Below are 19,699 nucleotides of genomic sequence, written 5' to 3'. Positions count from 1 at the left end.
GATTCAGTTAAATTATTATCGTCTGACAAAAAAAAATGTATTAATATTACTAATGTACATGAAAACTAGGGAAGTATTATTCTTGGCCTTGACATACGGTTAGATAACTTCAATTGAATTATCTATTTTAAGATGAGAAGGGGTGTGTATAATATAAAATTATTATCTCATTTTTTCCGATCAAAATATTGGACATAATCTGTAACTGTATAATTTTAATAGATAAGCTTTTTGTAAGGCTGTTATAATTTATAAATAATCTAGCTAACGAATTTTGTCCTTTTGAGTTGAAAACAAATCATGCCAGGATGGTGAAATGGTATATTGATTTATTTTATTTTATGATTATATATCATATACTGTTTTGTTTTGATCACAAAAATACCGCTAAAAGGGAATATAAAGAAATAAAGAATTTAACTGATTCATTTTTTTTATTAAAAATAAGCTAAAATATATATTTGGTCTTTTAACTTTGTATAAGATTTCAATTTGGTCCATTAACTTTAAAAAGTATACATTTAATCCTTTAACAATAAAATTATTAGGCTTTAATGATAATTTTTGGTAACAATCATAGATGTTTTGAAAACCAAACTTAATATGTTAGTATTTAAAAATACTACCTCCGATCTTAATTATAAGATCCAGTTGACTTATTTGAGGAGATTAAGGAAGTAAGTTAAGTTAGTTATTTGTAATAAATAAGTGTTGTCATTCCTAAAATATCCTTGCTAATTAAGTGTATTGGCTAGAACTATCATTATTAGAATGACTATCTTGAAAAAAATGCATAAATATGAGAGACAAAATGGATTGGGATCTTATAAATAGGACCAAACAAAAAGTCAAAAGGGGTCTTATATTAAGGACCGGAGATAGTATTTTATTAACATTTAAGATTTTAATGTCATCATTTTTCAAAAAAATTTGAGTTAAAAGACTAAAAATATATTTTTTAAAAGTTAAAGATCAAATTGAAACTTTATATAAAATTAACAGACTAAACGAATGCTTTAGTCTTAAAAATATAATAACGCTTGATTTTTAAGTAATAACATTAACAACATAATTTGGATAAAACACTATCTAATATATTTGATATTTTGTCGAAAACCGTCTCGTGGCTGATCACTAAAAAAGAGTAATAGCAGAAGGGAAAATTGCTATGAAATCCCAAATAAGAAACAGAATTACTAAAATTTCAACAACAAAAAAACATAACATCAAGATTCACGGTAAGAAATAACTACGCGTTGTCAAAACTTACCAGTAATTTTTTTTTCCAGAAATCTCACTGTAGTTCTCCCAAACTCAACTACAAATCAGGGAGCCGGTACATTCCAGTTTAATGCCGCCGGACAAATTCGTCCACTATCACTCCTTCCTAAATTAACTCATATTGCTTGCTTGTTTCACTTCAATATTCTGAACATCAATTGAAAAGATGGGTATAACAATATTACCTCTGTTGGATGAAAAGGTTATCACTTGTAAAATAGAGTTGAATTCCACAAAGCAAGAGTGAGAGCAAGCAATATCAGAAGTTGAATAACCTCGTTGAAATATGCTCTATTGATTAAGTGGGATGAACACATACACAACAGCCCCACAGCATGTTTTCGTTATCCACAATGAACTGTTTCACATTTTCAGGCTTACATTATTGCCTCCTATTCACCAATAATATGAACAACATGCAATCGTTAGGTATCATCCTCAGTTCCTCTTAATGGCGCTTGGAGGACCCCGAGATCGAGTACCTGACACTAATTTTAATCATAGGAAGACAATGAGCAAATGATACATATGAATTCGGTTCACCACTCATCACTTGCTAAACTATTATGGCTTTAATGGAAGCTCTATTTCATGAGGTCCAAGAAGACAAAGCTATTCCACAGACTGTGCAAGAGCATGGACGGTAATAAATTCCTCGATCGGGTAAATATCACCCCCATCACCATACCAAGAAATATAAGTGGCAGCATCCTCTGTAAATTGAAATGCGCAAGAGCAAAGGCAACTGAACTAACCAATATTGCGCACCACACAGGCATGTATTTGGTAAGTGATGGAAGTAGAAAACCACGGAAAACTATTTCTTCCCATACAGGGGCACAGATTGATACCACTATCGCATATAATCCCATTGCCACGGGATCCCTTGCCATTATTGACTGCTCAACACTTGAAAGCGTAACAGGCGTTGAAGGCAAAAGAGGTAGGAGGTCCAGGTTGAACTGTGAGAGACGATTGACCAGGGGAAACATAAAACATCCCAAGATGACATCCAACTGCCATTTCCCTTTCAGATTAAACCTAAACCAATCAGGCGGAAGGGGACGATACCGAGATAGGCAGAGCCGAAGAATTGCTATGCCTGCTAGTCCTTCAGTTACATCAGTAACAAGGCTAAATAGTGCCTGTCCTCTAAATGTTAATGATTCCTTGTTAAAACCAGCTATATGAGCCGCACAAGGAATCATCCAAGAGCCTATAAACCAAAATGTTGCTGTCCAAAGAAGCATAACCTGCATGACACGTTGTTCTGCAATTTAGTTTCCCATATAAGATTTTATTCTCCTGCAATTTTAATCCACATCACTGGGTCACATCATTCCTAAAGACTCGTTCAATTTTCCAAAGCTAAGTTGGATGTCTTGGTTTTTTTATCACAGGAAAATTATTGGACTCTTTCTATCCATGTATTCTGTCAATTTTAGAACAGTGGATGATGAAATAAATAGAATTCATCTCAAAATACACAAGACACGCATGTCATTTATTGCTCTAGATAAATCATACAATTGCATGTCTGTACGTCTGTTTTGTCTGAGCGTGAATGGTATTTTTCAAAGCCCCAGTCTCGTGAACAAGGCTTCAGCAAAGAAGATTCAAGGAAGGTTGGTGAACCAAAGTGTTATCTGCCTAACAAGTGAGGTCGAGAAGACCATTAAGCCATTTTTCAAAAGTCAAACGATTAATGAACAATTCTTGAAATGTTTGGCCGCCAAAATGAACTTGATCGGAGTGAAGAAGGGAGAAAATAAGGGATAGAGTGAAGACCAAGGATGCACCATAGATCACTTTACTTCCTAGACTTCATTCACTCCCAGTCATACCAAGAGCACCATAAATTTTAACTCTTCAGAATTTCATAGCAAACACTAAGCAATGCCATTAAGCAACGTATAGAATAGCTTGAAGTAGGAAAATACTTACTTGTAATATGGTACCTGCAGCCCACGGTACAACCCATTGTTTGCCAAATATTGTCAATACTGTACTGGCAGACTGAAAAAAAATCAAACCTTTTGGTCAGCATAAGATTAGACAGTATTCACATATTAGCTCTTGTTCATGAACAAAATGTTAATGTTACAGCAATATATTGACCAGAGGTCAATTAATGTATCCTCATGTCTAGAAAAACTCAAATGGAAATCTAATTTTCCATATGCTGTACCAGGAAAACAACAGCATCCAAATAGGAAATGCATTTCTTCTTGTTTCCATCAACTGGACACAGACATATAAAAACAGATATCCCCATTACACAAAAATGAAATATGAAGATATCTATGGGATTATATGTTTCAACATAGAATTCTATATCCAACTACTTCAGATTGACTACAATTCCACTGAACTGTGCAAATACCTATCAGACACAGTTCTGTTATTCGAGGAAGTGCTGACCATCAACCCTAGACCTTCATAATCCTAAAAGCCAAATAGATTTAGTGTCAAACAGTGCTCAAAGAAGAAATGAAATTCATTGGATAGCATCATCAGCACGTAATATCAGATCAATGCAAGTGTTTTAGTTATAATCATCCCTCTAAAAGGGATGGGCCTACCATCTGCGCATGAAAATGCAATATAAAGCATGTCTGATTTGTAGCGAGTACAAGTCAGAATTTTGAGTTGGGCCACTGAAGATAGGAATTTAATTTCACTTTTCACCGCCACGCAATGCACGATTCGAAGTTTTGCTATCAATAATTAGCAAAGATATGATGATATGAATATCAATATTAAAAGCAAAATAGAACCCATTCACACAATAAAGCACATAATATAAATAGCAAATAACGCAGTCACCTTCTGAAGGCCCGCATCCCAGTTTCTTTCGGTGACACTTGAATGACTAAATTCAGATTGAACCAACTCCTCGGGAAGATAATGGCTTATAACTTCAGGTTTTGGGGGTTCTGGAGAATGATGTTCGTGCCTAAAGCATAAGATCCTCAATTTCTGCAAGTAGAAGGAATCATGAAATCTACATTAGGTACATAAACTAAAATCAAGTTTGCCCACGGTTGTCACCGGAAATTTTGCACGTAAAGTAATAAAACTTATATCTGGAAATTTAAGGGGCTCCAGTTCACTGCATTCGATGCGTAAAAATGTGACCCTCAATAGAACAAAATATTATAATGGGCTCAGTATGAATTCGATAATGGCCAGAACTTTTTCGACCTTCTCTTTTTCTGGGTAGTAGAAAAGGCATTAATGATAATACTTAAAATTACAAGCGAATAGAAAAGATGAAACTAACATGGGAAGATGTTTCAACTAGTTCCACATATGGCTTACGTTCTTTGCTGACTTCGATTCCAAGATCCGAAACGGCCGAGAAATAGGACGGAGGGTTGGGGGTCTGCTGAAGCCCTTATTTTGAGAGGTTGAGGGTGGAAGAAAGAAGCGACGGAAGACAGCGGAAGACGAAGAGGCACTCAACATGGAGGCTAATTAGAATCGAACGCTGAAAATCTCCTGCCTTTACATCAAACCAGGTTTGTTTTTGTAGGCCGATAATTGATTTGATAGCAGAAGCCAAGCTGTTCTTCCAGAGACCAGAACCCCAAAGGAAAGAAGGAATTGAATTGCCAACAAATGATGGGTTTTTCTCCCGAAAAACCAGTTTTCAAGGGTTTTTGTGAATTTTAATTCTGGCCGAGGAAATTTGGCAGCGGTTGCGGAAAGTCTTGGACTCTCTAGTCCAGTAATTGTAGAAACCACCCCAAAAATATGACCACCGATCACCACGTTTTCCAAGTTATTACGGGGTAACTCATATAAATAAATTAATATAATTAGTTAAAATCTCTTACACATTCTAAGCTTTAATGAATTGACTCTCAAATTCAAAAAAAAATAAAAATCATTCACTATCTTAAAATTTAATAACCTTTTAATTCTATCTTTCTTTTGCCGGTTTTTAAGTATTCTTCTGGTCTTTAATAAAAAAAAAAATTTTGATTTTAAATATAACACGTATTTTATATATTTATTAATTTTGTTAAATTACCACTCTAAGTACTCCCTTAATCATGATCAAATAAAAGAGGGAGGAAAGATATTAAGAAAGAAAATTATAGTATATTAAAAAAAAATATGTCATGTTTCTTATAGTTAACTAACTTATCTAACTTTTTTAATCTAATTAAATCAGTTAAATAGATATAGAGGAGTAACTTATAAATAGGATTGGAAGAAATATAAACTCTCTATATGGTCAAAGCAGTATAGTATAATAATGATGGTTCCTTTTTGGGCCAACAATAATGATAATTATTTTAATTACTCTCAAATTGTTTTTTATTAAAAATAATTACACTCGTTCTTCGTTGGCCAAAAAAAAAATTACAATCGTTCTTCACCTGAATTTGTGTGCTCATGAGCGTTATATTGATAGACTATATAATAAATATAATGATAATTATTTTTCATCTATGATATGATATGATATCGACGGCCCATATAATTTGATTTATTCCCTGATAATCCATAGCCATCGGTGATTGGTGCTAGTGATAATGACAAAACCCATACATTTGGATTCTTATTTTCAAAGATATTGTTCATGAGACTGAGGAATTTTTCAACCCAAAAGACCTGCAAGCGTAATTTGCTTGAGGGAAGGACTATTTATCTCGTGACTACTTTCTTGTACCCAACTGGGAACAGCATGAAAAATTTTATGAATTAAGTACACGGTATAAAACTATTCCCAACATAAAACCTTGCAAGGTATAACATTTATTTATCCCTAAAAACCTTGCAAGGGAATAAATACAAACCTGTAACTATTGAACATAAATTAGCTAAAGCAAATTTCACGCAAAGGAGGACCAGAATATAGCAATTGGAGATTAATTTTGGAAAGTTACATGCATTATTTTTACTAGATAATAAAGTCTACAATAGTCAAAATGAACAAATATAAAATGAAAAATTCAAATTAGTTCTTTAATAGTTTCATTAGAACAAAAATCATTCTAAATACAGACGCAAAAAAGAGCGTGAGGCTGCATCCGGAAACACATCGGGGGAGAAGGGACCAACTATAATAGCAGCAAATGTGATTCAATGTAACAACAGTCACTGAGAGATGGCAAAACAAGACTACGACAAGGAAGCGGAAGTATATATTTGGCAAGTTCATCAGCCCGCACCAAACACCATTTCATTACAAAATTAAACGTCTTGATATCAAACTATTCGTCTGGACACGCAAAGCCAAAATCCTAGAGTAACAAACCGCGTGTATTGACTCTGTATATGAAACAAACTCGCCTATAGATATTCTAGTTTGCTTGCATAATAGTCTTAGACATGATAATTCATGCCTACCTTGATCAGATAAACGTGAGGAATGTTCAAGCTTACAGCAGGGGCTCGACAATTCTTGCGTAGAAAAGAGTAAAGGTTGATGGCAAACCTTTTTATGAATGATGAGTTCCACTTGGCCTTTACGTGAGAATGATTTATTACATATGCTGCACCTACACGCTTGGCTTCTACAAGCTCCAGGAGCTCCTCCTTCACATGTGGATCTCTATATATTGTATTTAGCAACTCAAATCGAATCCGTTTCCTATTGTTGAGTTCAGGTGATTCCTGTTCATACATGGCCTGCAGCCTCTTCAGCGTGGGTGACTTGCTGCTGCTTACTGTCAAGGTTTCAGAAAGACTCAAACTACTGCCTTCTTCAGCAATAGCAGATTCTGACATTAACAATCTTGTCCCAAACTTTCCAGATGTCTTAACCACAGCCATCCGGCCATCCACAGAACCCTCTAGGTTTCTAGAACCACCTTCTGATTCCAATTGGATGAATTCCGCTATGCTAAGCACCAGATCGTTCTCAAAATCAGCTTCATTGTTGTAAACATCCTTATAACCATTTCGAACAATGCACCGATACATTCGGTAAGATTTGGGACCGATTCGGCCAATGAGGTAACGTTCTTTATGTGGTACACAAGGCACAGGTACAGTCTTAACACAAACAAAAACAACCACTTGGTAAAAAGCTGGCAAATTGGTCAAGAAGTGAGTGAAAGTCGCTGGTATTCCAGCAGCTAATTCAGTGTAGATGAGGCCCATTCCTGGGACCCTGACAATCCCAAGACTAGGGCCCAGTGTAAGGATCCACTTCATGGAAACTTTGTTATGCATGTCAAATAAATACTTTTTCCTAGAACCATAATGCCACACAAACATAACCACCAGGAAAACTGCAGAGAGCATTAACGGAACCCAGCCACCTTTTGGGATTTTCATGCAATAAGAGGAAAGGAAGAGAACCTCTATTGAAGCAAAGAATAAAAGAAGTGCAAGAGCAGCTACAATACTTAGATGCCATACAAGGTTGATGACTAGCGATGTCAACCATGTGGTCACATATGTAACAATTAGACAAGCAATCCCTGCAATGCAGACATTCATATCAGCAATCAACAGAAAACAACAAATTGTAAAGTAACTCCGGCTTGGTTAGTGTATTTTCTAATATAGAATAAACTGGAAATCACAATGCCCCTGAAATTAGTCATTCAATGCCTGAAAATTGAAGTGACAAGGCTGCTTGTCAATATAGTCATATGGTTGGCGGATCAAATGCAAATGGTCGAATGCTGATACCAGGATGGAAGACAATTTCCATGCCGAATTAGTTATGTACAAATATGAATTCAGAAATTGCAATAGTGCGTGATTTAAATGCATAAGCAAGGCTAATTTCCAGTTCCTGACCGGTGAGTTCCTAAACTACCAAAGAATCACAAGCAGATTTATCAAAAGGAAACTTGATGGATGGGCAGGTTTTTATAAGCGTCCACATTTAGAGCATAAATATAATACTAGTGAACTCTGCCATTCCTCCTAATGCAGACAAAGTGATATCCATGCAGATATACAAACTTATCAGGGCCAACCTTAAGAAACTGCCTTGAATTATGTTCAACATTTGCGGTGGCTCTCTGCCTATCACATCAATACTATAAACTTCATGCACGAAATTTAATTTCAAAATCATAAGAAAGAAAACTTCTCTTGACAACTAAACTAATATGAAAATAAAGAGCCTAATAAGTATCATGAAATCTGCAAAGAGATATTATGTCAATAAAGATTTTGTCGGTTTTTTTGACAGAACGTACCATAAGCATATCCTATATGAATTGGATCCCCAAAACCAATAGTCACAGCCAGGCTGATAATCATAAGAATCCAATTTATCTCTGGTATGTATGTCTGCCCTTGGATCCATCGTCTGGAATGCACAAACTTAACACGAGGGAAACAATCAAATGCATGGCATTGTTTGACAATTGAGAATGCTGCAGAGATAACAGCCTGACTTGCAACTATCGCTGCCAAAACAGCCACCACAAATACTGGCCAAAAAAGGACGTCTACAAAACAACAAAAGCATGCTGAAATACAATAACAAGGTTGTAGAGGAATGAGCCTTAAGAACTAACACATGAATTGCATTCATGTCAGAAGACATAAAAATTAAAGGGACCAGTATCACCCAAAAAAAAAAAAAAGGGACCAAAAATTGTAGCGAAGGGCTGGATTTGGTTTTGCATGATACTTTTGCTAACTCAACTAATTTCCCTCATTTGCTAGTAAAGTTAGATAGTTAACTAGAGAGCCAAATGTTAATATATGATGTGCAACCAGGGATGTATGACACATAACAGCATGGAGAGTAAAGACAGATCAAATATAAAGACAATTCCAATATACTTTAGACTCAAGGGGGAAAACTTGTTTAGTCAGCCAAGACCAAACTTACAATAGTAAAGCAATAATTTTTAATGATGCAAATTATGCATACATCATTTCATATTCATACTCCCTCCAATCCTAATTACAATTTTTTTTAACTGATTTGTAGAATGCCAAAAAAAATAGTCGTAATTAACATGTAGAGAATTTGTGGCACCTTTCCAAAAATATCCATTCCATTTGTAGCACTTATGCAAGCATTTTAGGATCTTATAAGATGGTATATCAGACCACAGTTAACATCAGTATTTTAATTCTCTGACCTGGAATGGAAGCATAAAAGCTTATACGCACTGCAGATAAATTCTTGGAAAGAAATGCAGCTTGCCCCATGTATTGAAGGACTAGACATGGATAAATAACACAACAAAATGCAACCTGCATGGCAACGAGTCTTTAAAGTACACAATAGCAACAACCATTTCAAAAGAAGCAATCTGATAATTTCTATATCATGTTTAAGGAAGAAACAAGCACTCATTAAGGCTTGTATTTGCTGTGCCAAGAATCATAGATAAAGCTAAATTATGCACCATAAACTTCTTATTGGGCAACTCATTGAAAGATTTATTTTGCAACTTCTGCTACGGCCTACGAGTTTGTCATAGTACAGTCAAAATACTCCTTTCTTGATATCATTTAGACATTTACATACGATCTTACTGTTCAATCCCTCCACTTGTTATAATTAGGAAGACTTCTATATCTGAACATTATCTACTCTTAGATGCATGTTCAAATTCCGCAGTGCTGTATATCAGTGGAATATAAATTAGCGTGCATCATCAATTCATTGATCCCTCAGATGAATTGATTCTGTTTATAACGTGAAAAACATATTAAAATGAGGGCCAAACTCACATGCATAGTGATCCAAAGGATATCTCTAACCCCCCCCCCACCCTAACGGAAACCGAGCAGCTAATAAATTGAACATTATTGGCTTATAGAAAAGACACTCATGGACTGACCAATGCCACCTATAAGGTAATTATTGAGTTGAAAGACAAACAATTATTACCCATACATACCCTTATAGGCGCTTGCCCAGAGTATCCTAGGTCTGCAAACATAGCTTCGGTCCCTGAGGTTATCCGAGAGATCACACAATGAATCTAGTAAGTGTAAAGGTTAAATTGATTTTGAGCACCAAGAGATGCACTGACCTGCGACGCACAAGAATACCCCTCCAAGATTAGCCCAACCATCTTTTCCTGTAACCTGAAAGAACCTATATATATAATGCGGAGATAGAGCCTGATATACTCTTGGATTCCATTTGATGACATTGTAAATGCCAACCATGAAATTAAAAAGTAACCACAAGACCACAATAGGAGGAAACATGAAGGCCACACTGTGGGCACCACGGTGTTGCAGTACAAAGAGTCCAACCAATAGAACACAAGACATAAGAAGCAACATACCTGTTTAGGGGTACACATGTAAGCTTTCATAGCAAAACTACATAGATTGCATAATATTTTCTCAAGGAAGAGACATGGGACTAAATCAATACACACTGGGAAAAAATGCAAAATTTAGGAACTGTGGGAATAAAACTAGCATTGAATGTTTATCAATTCCGTTTTTCCGGAAATAAATGGTCCAAAAGTCATTGAACGTTCCCTGTTTAGACCAAGAATACCTAAATTCATGGAAAGTTCTATTTCTGCCACTCTCCCCTTTTCCACTCAATTATTCCCTCCCCCTGCAATTGCAACTGGCAATTATCTGCAATAGGTGCTGCCAGGGAAAATATTTGCTCCATGTGTCACAACTGGAGACTTAAAACAAAAGATCATGATTGTTTCTTGCTGTCAGTTGCAACCCTAGCATAACATAATGAGCTTGGTGTATAAGAGTGTAGAGAGGGAAGTCATCCAAGTTAAAGACCTTGAAAAATGTCAGCATCAGTAAAAATCACATTCCCCGCTAATTTCTGTCACCATTTCTTTTCTTTTTTTGGGCCAAATCTCTGTCACCATTTCATGATAGCAAAAAAGGTACAGTACAAGTATATCTACATTAATTAAAAAATTCGTTCATCTATTTTATTCAGATGGTTTAGGCCGGCCTTGATTATTATAATGCTAAGTAGAAGATTCAATTTTTCTCGACTTACTATTATTCGTGACCTTTGCCTGGCTTTCCAGCCCTTTAATAGATGCAAGCACTGCAAGAATTGGATTCTGATCAACATAGATGCTTATGGAGGGAATGAGAGGTAAAGAAATGCACTAAGGGGGAAAGCAACCAGAAACATTATACTAGATGATGTAACGAATGTTCCCTTACCAGAAATAGCTGGTGCCAGAGCACCGATACAAATAACCATAGATGCACCCAGGAGAACAAAAATCAGCAAAGCAGGTTTTGTGATCTTATGCCTCTCAATGAGTCTTTTCAAAGGTGAGAATGGTATATTTCTATTTGTGCAACCAGGTTTATGATATGTAGACAGCTCCTCATCAGATGCTTGCTGATTAGGTAGCAGACAAAATTTTGCATTTCTGCAAAGAAGTGAATACAAAGCAATAATTCCCCCTGCATAGGAGCTGAGAGTATTAGGAGAATGCTAAATCATGATGGGCAAGGGGGAAAACAAAAGGAGGGACTAAACCCGTAGCATCATCATAAAGAGAGCAAGCCCTTACCTTCTCCATTATCGTCTGCACTCAGCACCATAATGACATACTTAAACAATGACATAAGAGAGAGAGTCCAAAAAATCAGAGAGAAAGCACCAAATATTGCATCCTCATTTTGAATATATTGCAGTCTACCAGAAAATATACTTTGATATACATAAAGCGGGGAGATGCTAAGGTCACCAATCAGAAAGCCTAAACTCTGGTATGCCAAAAAGAGAACTGCTTTACGTTGATATCTGCACTCGACCTGTTCAGAGAGAATCATCAAACACGCTGAACATACTTTTCTGATTCAGAAGAATCAGATTGTATATAAAATTTCTTTTTATCTTTCAGGTAGAAAATACAGGTTCCTTTTTTATTACTGAGAGGTCCAAAAGGATAGCCAAAGATAGAAAATTAGGAAACTAAGAGCTATAGCATAGATAGAGGTAGTCAGCTGCTTCTTTTCTTCTCTGTTTTTTTTCCCCCTGCACAAGGGCTGCATGTCATACAATTTGCACGTACAAGAAAGAACAAGAATGATGAAAAATGATAGAGAGCATCAGAAACTTAAGCAGCTCCTTATCATTTTAGAGACGTCCCACTCTTACAAAGACATATTCAGTCTGCTGAATCAAATTCTAGCAGCTATTTTTTCAGAATTTCATTCACAAGCATGGTTGAAGATATAGATTCTACCGTCTCCCATACACTGGAAGCTTCTATAAATAACAGGGCAAACCTATTTTCTTCTGCTATAAATGCTCAAACACATCTCGAGTTTTATAAACGCCACTAACATTGTTGAAAATCCATGTTTATGCCGATGACCAAGTTTTAAACGACAGGTGTCACTTTCGCTCTGGTGATGAAATCTGAGAAAAAAGTGCCCACAGCTTAACTATACTCACACACTCATTTGAATCGAAGCAAAGAAAATCAAATCTGCAGAAGAATTTAAAGCAAACATGCAGAAAAGCCGGGGCTAGATACGAATGCATTTCATTTGCAGCAACTTCGGCAGAAAGGAAAAAGAAAGTAAACTCTTAGGGTTGAAATGTCCAAAAAAGAAAGAGCTTTCCAATTCCATGAAGAAAAGGTTACCATGGCGGCAACACCATGTTCTCTGTCCGAATCGTCAGAGCTCATTAGCGAAGCTAGAATAACAGAATGAGAGAGTTTTCGGTTTCGCGACGGAGCGTTCAGCGTTGAATCAGTCCGCGGGTCCTTCAACTGCTCATTTATTTGACTTTGCCAAATATTCATTCATACTTGTTGCATTTGGCTTCTCATTTTTCCCCTTTCGGTTAGCTATTTTGGATCGCTTATTTGCTCCGGCAGGCTCTGCACAAAGGGTGTAAGCGATCACGCCGTTCTTCAATGTGAAAAGGGAAGAACCTTCCTTGGAATTTCTAAAAACCAACAGTACCAGAATGACTTGGACGTATGTTGTGGCGCTAACCTGACATGCAAAATAAACAACAAATAAGAAGACACAAAAACTGCCGATCTCACGGTGAGTGACAGCGCGGCGACATACCCCCCCCCCAAAAAAGGCGAATGACATGGAGGGCCCACCTTAGCATGTTACTATGTATAGAAGGCCTGGTGGATAAGCACGGAACGGCAGGGCCATGGGTGGGGTTGCACGTGTTAAGGACTTGAGAATGGAACATGATGGATAGTCAAGGTCTTTAAGTTTTGTTATGCTCAACTTCATATATAAAATATAAAATCTAGAAAAAGGTGCACAGCATTGTCAACAGCAGGGCTCACCCAGGCAAATCCGAAGCACGAATTCTCACCGTACATCAAGTTTGGAAAATTAGGACTTCGATTATTTAGTTTGGACTTGGAAAGACCGCAAGATCTTCGCGGTCTTCTTTCTAGGCCGCATGATACAGCTGAGTAACTTTGTTAGATTGGCATACGAGTTTACCTCACAGATGAGCGAATTTACAGAGCGGGCAGCAGCTTGAGCTTGTTACCTGTGACACAAAAAGCTGTTGGGGCATCCTTTTGTTGTAGCCTTGAATTGAATGCAAGGGAGATGGAAAATCAGATCAAGTGAATTGTTATTACTATATATATATTACCTCCGGTCCTAATTATAAGAGCCAGTTGACTAATTTAAGGAGATTAAGAAAGTAAGTTCAGTTAGTTATTTGTCCTAAATAGATGTTGTCTTTCCTAAAATATCTTTGCTAATCAAGTATATTGACTAGAAATATCAATATTAAAAAGGCTACTTTGAAAAAAAAATGTATAAATATGAGAGACAAAATGGATTGGGATCTTATATTTAGGACCAAAATAAAAAGTCAAACAGGATTTTATATTAAGGATCGGAGGTAGTATATATATTAATCTATTAATGACAACTCTAACTCAATATGATTACAATTCAACGTCACATGAATTAGTGTCTTGATCAGTTTAAAAACCGATCTCATTAACATTGCTATAGTCTAACACAGATTACTTCAATTTTGTAAATTGAACCCTCTCTCTTCAAACCCTCCAAGCAGCGCAACACAATAATTCATGACATAACTCACAGCTAAGATAAGCACACACCTATCCTCATTTTTTTCATTCAAAGGGAAGCAACTAAAAGGGTAAACCAGCATGCCGTTTTCTGAAAAGAAGAAACAACTATCAAGTGAGCTCGCCATCAGCTATATATGCAAGCACGATGGGATAATTTTGGCCCCTCTGCACTGCAGTAGTTAGCATTTAAAGATGAAAGATCTTATATTGATCCTCCTGAATCAATTATCAAGCTCCAATGTCTACACAAACTTCAGGACAACTCTTTAAGACAATTTCACTTTCTGAAACCCACTTGTTCGTACCATTTCGTTTCCACCAATACATAAATCCACGACCTCATAAAATTGCCCCATAGGACCCGCAAAATAGAGCATTATTGCCCGTCTCGGCCAGCAAGTTAGCTGGGAAAGGCAAAGAACAAGTCCTTTCAAGTTTGGATCCTCTAAAATTTAAAATTTCTAAACTGACTCTCAAGAAAGAGAGACAGAAAAAAGGAAAAAAGAAGAAGAAGAAAATCTCAGCATCTCTTATCTCGCCATCGCTTTCTGTTTACAGTATGAGTCCTTTAAAAGCTTTACATTTTAGAATATCCCAACTCTATTCTCTGATAGCAAGAGCTCTCTTGAAATGAATGAGAGGTAAGCAAATTCTTCTTAATATGATACAATGACAGTCAATATTACTTGCACGTGTCAAGCCTCCGACCAAAAAATCAAGTAACTCAAGAAGAGATTACTTGCGACGCCTGTTGTTCACCGTTTCTGGGTTGCCTTTCCTCATCATGGCCACGAACTCGTCATAATTAATTCTTCCATCCTGCAAGAAAGATGAGATTTTCAGCGAAGGACGACTTAACAAGTATATACAGACAACTAAAGCTTCACAGGATATGGAATGAACGATTATCAGATACCAACAATGTTTGCTTCCATAATTCTCCGTGTTTCACCAATGCTATAAGGCATGTTCTTTCCATTTTTATTAAGCCGCCCAAAAAGATGAACCATGTTTAGAATCATTCCCAGAATGTCCCAAAAATGGGCGCAGCCAGAGCATAAGTACAAGCAGACAGGAAACTTCTAGTTCAATTAGGTTTCCTATTACCTTTAACCTAGCTTAGACACCCGATACCAAACAGAAATTATATGATAATTTCTTCCCTGGTTGTTTCAGGGTTGTATTGTATGGCGCCTAAACCTGGCCATTCTTTGTCAAACTTCTCGAGCAAGAGACATCATAATTATTAGTAAATAGAAGTAAAATGGCATGTGGTGGCCATTCCCACAGTTAGTATGCTTGCATGCTTGAGGAAGCTGTAGACACAAAATTCAGAAAGACGAACTCACATTGTCTGCATCAACTTCAGCAATGATCTCCTTTATTGTTTTTTCATCACCCATATTATACTTCTTCAATGCATATTCCAACTCTTCCATAGTGATATACCTATAATAAACAGAAGAGTTAAAAAAGCACACACAGAGAGAGAGAGAGAGAGAACCAAAAGTTGAATACAAGATTCAACAGTGAAAGAGAGCACTCTAATTATGAAGGAAGCTTAAGTGTAATTACCCGCTCCTATCCTTGTCAAAATATTCAAATGCTTTGTATAGGTGGTCCTCTCTTTCCATTCTATTCATGTGCATGGTAGCTGTTATAAATTCAATATAATCAATGGTTCCATTTCCATCAACATCAGCCTGAGTATCCAAAAATTATGTTACAATGGTGAACTGAAAAGGATCATTTAAGTCAAGCCAAGTGGTATTGGTGATATTAAAGCAGCTCTAAAGATAACACCTACACTTTTTTTTTTTTGGCAGAGCAAGAGTTTAAATATATATTCTCAACATTAGACATATAAAATTTCCTCCACACCGGGTTTTGAGGTCGTAATCCTAACTGGTGTTTTACGCTAATGTTTAAAAATTGGATGCAATCTTTGTCACCACCAAGCATTCGCCCCATTTAAAAAATAATGGATCTCAAATCTCCTAGGAGCAGAGAAAGAATTTCTTTCCCTGTTTTGGGGGTTTTTTTTGGGGGGCGGGGTGTCTGGGGCACTAGAAGCAGACAAAGCTGAGGTATAATCAAACAAGGAAACAAAATAAAGTTTACCGCTTCCATCAACTGCCTCACTTCAGACTCAGAAAGCTTGCTACCCAACTTGGGGAGACCAACTTTCAACTCTTCAAAAGTGATTGTACCACTGTTATCGGTGTCCATTGATTTGAACATCTCCTTCAAGCCAATGATTTCTTCTTCAGAAAGATTTTCCGCAATTACCTGAAATAAATACAAGGTTCTTCATAAATCATTTCCCACTACAGCCAAAGACTGGGCCAGTGGGCCCTCCAAGGGTGGGACTTCAATTCCCATATCAAAATAAGTGTGTATGAGAGTATTTAAATAGATGTTTACTGTTTGGGAAGCAGCCATGTTGGGGCTCATACCTTTTCTTCCCCTTCAGTGAGCGAGTCTTTTTCATTTTTGACAAATGGGAGAAAAAATCTTATTTGCGCAGTAAATAACATTTTTCCTTTGCATATCAATGGCCACCTTGGCAAATGAAAGAACAAAGACTCCGAGAGACAAGGCAGATGCCATTTAAGCACGAGTGTATCACAGCATTTAAATCTTGATTGAGTTCAGTGATGGCTACCTTCTTATTACTCGTTTTTTTAGCTATCTTTTGGCACTTTCATTACAAACAACAATGATGATAACAGATAATTTACCTTTAGAGCTACTTTCTTTAGTTTGTTCATTGCTCGGAATTGTTTCATTCTGGTCAAAACAGCAATGTCAAGAGGCTTATCAGATGCATCCCCATCTTCTCTCATCCAAGGATGATCTGGAGTATATGTAGAACTCTTATTATTACTGGATGATTTGAATAAGCAAAATGATATGAAAAATACAGCACCAAGGTTCTTTTAACAGCGTATAAGATAAAAGGGAGAAGAAAAAAGGACAATAAAAAATATGCATGTAATGTATGATGTATGTATACCACATAATATACTCCTCCAATCCCAAATATAAAACTTGTTTTGTAGTGTAATTACACTTATGACTGGAGGTAGTAATATGTTTTTTAAGCAAGCACGCTAACCATTGTGGAGGCAACAATCACTTCTAAGCCGTGGTTTTGACAGAAAATCAATATGTCCGCGAACTAATATATACTGTATAATATATTATGTTCCTTAAACAAGCATGCCAACCACTTTTAACAAAAAGCGAAGGAAAAAAAGAGTATGTTTATGAGAATACAACTTACTAAGGACATCAACGGCTGAAAGCCGTTCTCTAGGGTCAGCTCGTAGCATCTTCCTAACCAAATCTTTGGCGCTACTCGATATAGAAGGCCAAGGTTTTGATACAAAATCAATATGTCCGCGAAGAATAGCATCAAATATTCCCTGTTCATTTTCTTCACATAGAAGATTAGAAGATAATATGAGAAGCAAAGAAAGGCTATAAAAGTCGAGGTAATATGTCTAATATTAGCCAAAAATGCCGATTTCCAAGCTGAAACAGTGATTAACAACTTTTAAGCTTAAAGTCACGCCGAAAGCACAACCAACAATGTGATATACAATGATTAACATCTGAACTTTCATATGTCAATCTGATATGAATCAATAATAAATTTCGAGCTCTGAAAGCTTGCAAAGGATAGGAAGTAGTTCTTACCAGCCCAGAAAGGCGGGACACCACTGAGCAGAATGTATAATATAACCCCGGCACTCCAAATATCAGCTTCTGGTCCATAACTTTTACGCAGCACCTCAGGAGCAACATAATATGCACTGCCAACAAGATCGATTAATACGTCTCCTGCCCCCAAATTTGAAACGTTAAGTTCAGAATAATGGGACCACCAAATCGTACCAAAAGACAAGGGGAAGAAGGGCGTAGGATAAGTCAACGAATGCAGGTAACCGCAAAAGAAACAGAATGAGAGTAAACCTGGCTTGAAGAACACTGAGAGACCAAAATCAGTGGCCTTAAGAGGCGAGCTGTCGTCTTTGCTGAGGAACAAGAAATTCTCCGGCTTCAAATCCCTATGAAACACTCCCATGGAGTGGCAACTATGCACGACCGTCACGATCTGGCGGCACAAATTTGCTGCCGCTCGCTCCGAGTAATGGCCTTTGGCTATGATCCTATCGAAGAGTTCCCCGCCAGCGCAGAGTTCCATGACCAAATTGACAGAGTGGCGATCCTCATAAGCTCCCTTGAGCTCCACAATGTTGCGATGACCGGTGAGGTGGTGCATGATCTGGACCTCGCGGCGAATGTCATCGATATCGTCGCGGTTAACGAGTTTTCGGGTAGCGATGGATTTGCAGGCGAATTGTTGCTTAGTGACTCTGTGGGTGACTAGGTAGGTGACACCAAATTGGCCACGACCTAGTTCGCGGCCGAAGATGTAGGTGGAACGGACATCCTCCATGGGACGGCAGAGGACGCGGCCGAAGTCGGAGAAGAAAGGTGGTTTAGGTGGCGGGGGCTCAGAATTTGGAGGAAGGACGGAGAGGCCATTGGAAGGTGGGCCGCGGTCGGGGCCATGGGAGCTGAGTTGGTTTTGGTCGGAGGGGACGCCGCTGCAATTGCCCATGGACGGGGTCAGTGTCGGGTCAACGGCGCTTGCACAGAGAATGGTATTGGTCGGCGGCCTGAGAATGAGGCGGCAACTTCAATGACGACTACATATGGACTTGTAAGTACACCAAATGGTTTGCACTTTGCAGTGCTTTTAGGACAAGGAAAAATTATAGGATGATAAATTAAAAATATCTCAAATTTTAAATTATAAATTTTAATTTCTGAAAAAAAATCCAAATTTTTATTAAATTATAAAAATTACTATTTCTGGTCATTAATATAAGATCTCGTTGACTTTTATTTTGGTCCTAAATATAAGATTTCAATTCACTTTGTCTCTAATATTTATGTATTTTTTTTAAGATAATCCTTCTAACAATGTTAGTTTTAATTAGTACACTTGATTAGTAAGTATATTTTAAGAAAGATAACATATATTTATCACAAATAACTAACTTAACTTTTTTTCTTAATCTTCTCAAATTAGTCAACTAGATCTTATAATTAGGACCGGAGGTAATAATATTTTAAATAAAAAAGTTTGCGAAATCAAAATTTACGGCAAACTTAAAAAAATAAAATTTACATTAATAATAAAAAAAAAACTACAACGAGTACCATTCATAATGTTGAGATTGCATGGATTATGCATAGATCGTGTTGAGGTCAAAGTCAACACCAAAAGATGTTGGAAGCTCCAAAGCGTACGGGGCTGAGGTCAATCCGACCGTGAGCCAGCCATCATCCCAAGAAAAGACAAACTGCACTGCACGGATTTGTAGTTTATCTTGAATTAATGTACATAA

At 37.0% G+C, this 19,699-nt stretch overlaps 3 protein-coding genes across 4 annotated transcripts; all 3 read right to left on the bottom strand.

Annotated features, from left to right (window-relative positions):
* Positions 1 to 1,540: 1,540 nt before the first annotated feature.
* LOC114731771 (uncharacterized) lies at positions 1,541 to 4,968 on the bottom strand. Its single transcript, XM_028919028.1, has 4 exons — positions 4,603 to 4,968; positions 4,108 to 4,260; positions 3,226 to 3,297; positions 1,541 to 2,534 (listed from the first exon to the last, which is right to left on the bottom strand). Exons 1-4 carry the CDS (start codon positions 4,747 to 4,749, stop codon positions 1,866 to 1,868), a joined length of 1,041 nt encoding a protein of 346 aa, XP_028774861.1. The 5' UTR covers positions 4,750 to 4,968; the 3' UTR covers positions 1,541 to 1,865.
* Positions 4,969 to 6,230: 1,262 nt separating this feature from the next.
* On the bottom strand, positions 6,231 to 13,173 carry LOC114731751 (potassium transporter 3). 2 transcript variants are annotated; one of them, XM_028919006.1, is made up of 10 exons: positions 12,831 to 12,909; positions 12,527 to 12,601; positions 11,748 to 11,991; positions 11,389 to 11,637; positions 11,216 to 11,266; positions 10,257 to 10,517; positions 10,122 to 10,174; positions 9,354 to 9,468; positions 8,454 to 8,708; positions 6,231 to 7,721 (listed from the first exon to the last, which is right to left on the bottom strand). In XM_028919006.1, exons 3-10 carry the CDS (start codon positions 11,800 to 11,802, stop codon positions 6,619 to 6,621), a joined length of 2,142 nt encoding a protein of 713 aa, XP_028774839.1. In that variant the 5' UTR covers positions 11,803 to 11,991; positions 12,527 to 12,601; positions 12,831 to 12,909; the 3' UTR covers positions 6,231 to 6,618. The 2 variants fall into 2 exon arrangements, with proteins under 2 accessions (XP_028774839.1, XP_028774838.1); XM_028919005.1 differs by lacking the exon at positions 12,527 to 12,601 and having other exon boundaries at positions 12,831 to 13,173.
* A 1,599-nt stretch (positions 13,174 to 14,772) lies between these two features.
* On the bottom strand, positions 14,773 to 18,906 carry LOC114731698 (calcium-dependent protein kinase 1). The gene is made up of 8 exons (XM_028918929.1): positions 18,255 to 18,906; positions 17,979 to 18,122; positions 17,563 to 17,715; positions 17,018 to 17,133; positions 16,398 to 16,565; positions 15,852 to 15,979; positions 15,626 to 15,725; positions 14,773 to 15,095 (listed from the first exon to the last, which is right to left on the bottom strand). The coding sequence occupies exons 1-8, from the start codon at positions 18,904 to 18,906 to the stop codon at positions 15,012 to 15,014; spliced, it is 1,545 nt and encodes a 514-aa protein (XP_028774762.1). The 3' UTR covers positions 14,773 to 15,011.
* Between the last annotated feature and the right edge of the window lie 793 nt (positions 18,907 to 19,699).

The sequence above is a fragment of the Neltuma alba genome, unplaced genomic scaffold, assembly GCF_004799145.2.
Source record: "Neltuma alba isolate B1F8T4 unplaced genomic scaffold, ASM479914v2 tig00012843_pilon, whole genome shotgun sequence".
NCBI lineage: Eukaryota > Viridiplantae > Streptophyta > Magnoliopsida > Fabales > Fabaceae > Neltuma > Neltuma alba.
This window is presented reverse-complemented; position numbering and strand designations above follow the sequence as displayed.

Coding starts and splice junctions, on each gene's coding strand:
- LOC114731698 (XM_028918929.1), bottom strand. CDS start 18,906: ATGGGCAATTGCAGCGGCGTCCCCTCCGACCAAAACCAACTCAGCTCC. Junction 17,716..17,978: donor TGTCCCGCCTTTCTGGGCTG/GTAAGAACTACT, acceptor TTCTATGTGAAG/AAAATGAACAGGGAATATTT. Junction 17,134..17,562: donor TTCAGCCGTTGATGTCCTTA/GTAAGTTGTATT, acceptor CATATACTCCAG/ATCATCCTTGGATGAGAGAA.
- LOC114731751 (XM_028919005.1), bottom strand. CDS start 12,992: ATGAATATTTGGCAAAGTCAAATAAATGAGCAGTTGAAGGACCCGCGG. Junction 11,638..11,747: donor TGCAGACGATAATGGAGAAG/GTAAGGGCTTGC, acceptor GCTCCTATGCAG/GGGGAATTATTGCTTTGTAT. Junction 10,175..10,256: donor GGTATTCTTGTGCGTCGCAG/GTCAGTGCATCT, acceptor GGATAACCTCAG/GGACCGAAGCTATGTTTGCA.
- LOC114731771 (XM_028919028.1), bottom strand. CDS start 4,749: ATGTTGAGTGCCTCTTCGTCTTCCGCTGTCTTCCGTCGCTTCTTTCTT. Junction 4,261..4,602: donor AATCGAAGTCAGCAAAGAAC/GTAAGCCATATG, acceptor TTCTACTTGCAG/AAATTGAGGATCTTATGCTT. Junction 2,535..3,225: donor CTGCAGGTACCATATTACAA/GTAAGTATTTTC, acceptor CGTGTCATGCAG/GTTATGCTTCTTTGGACAGC.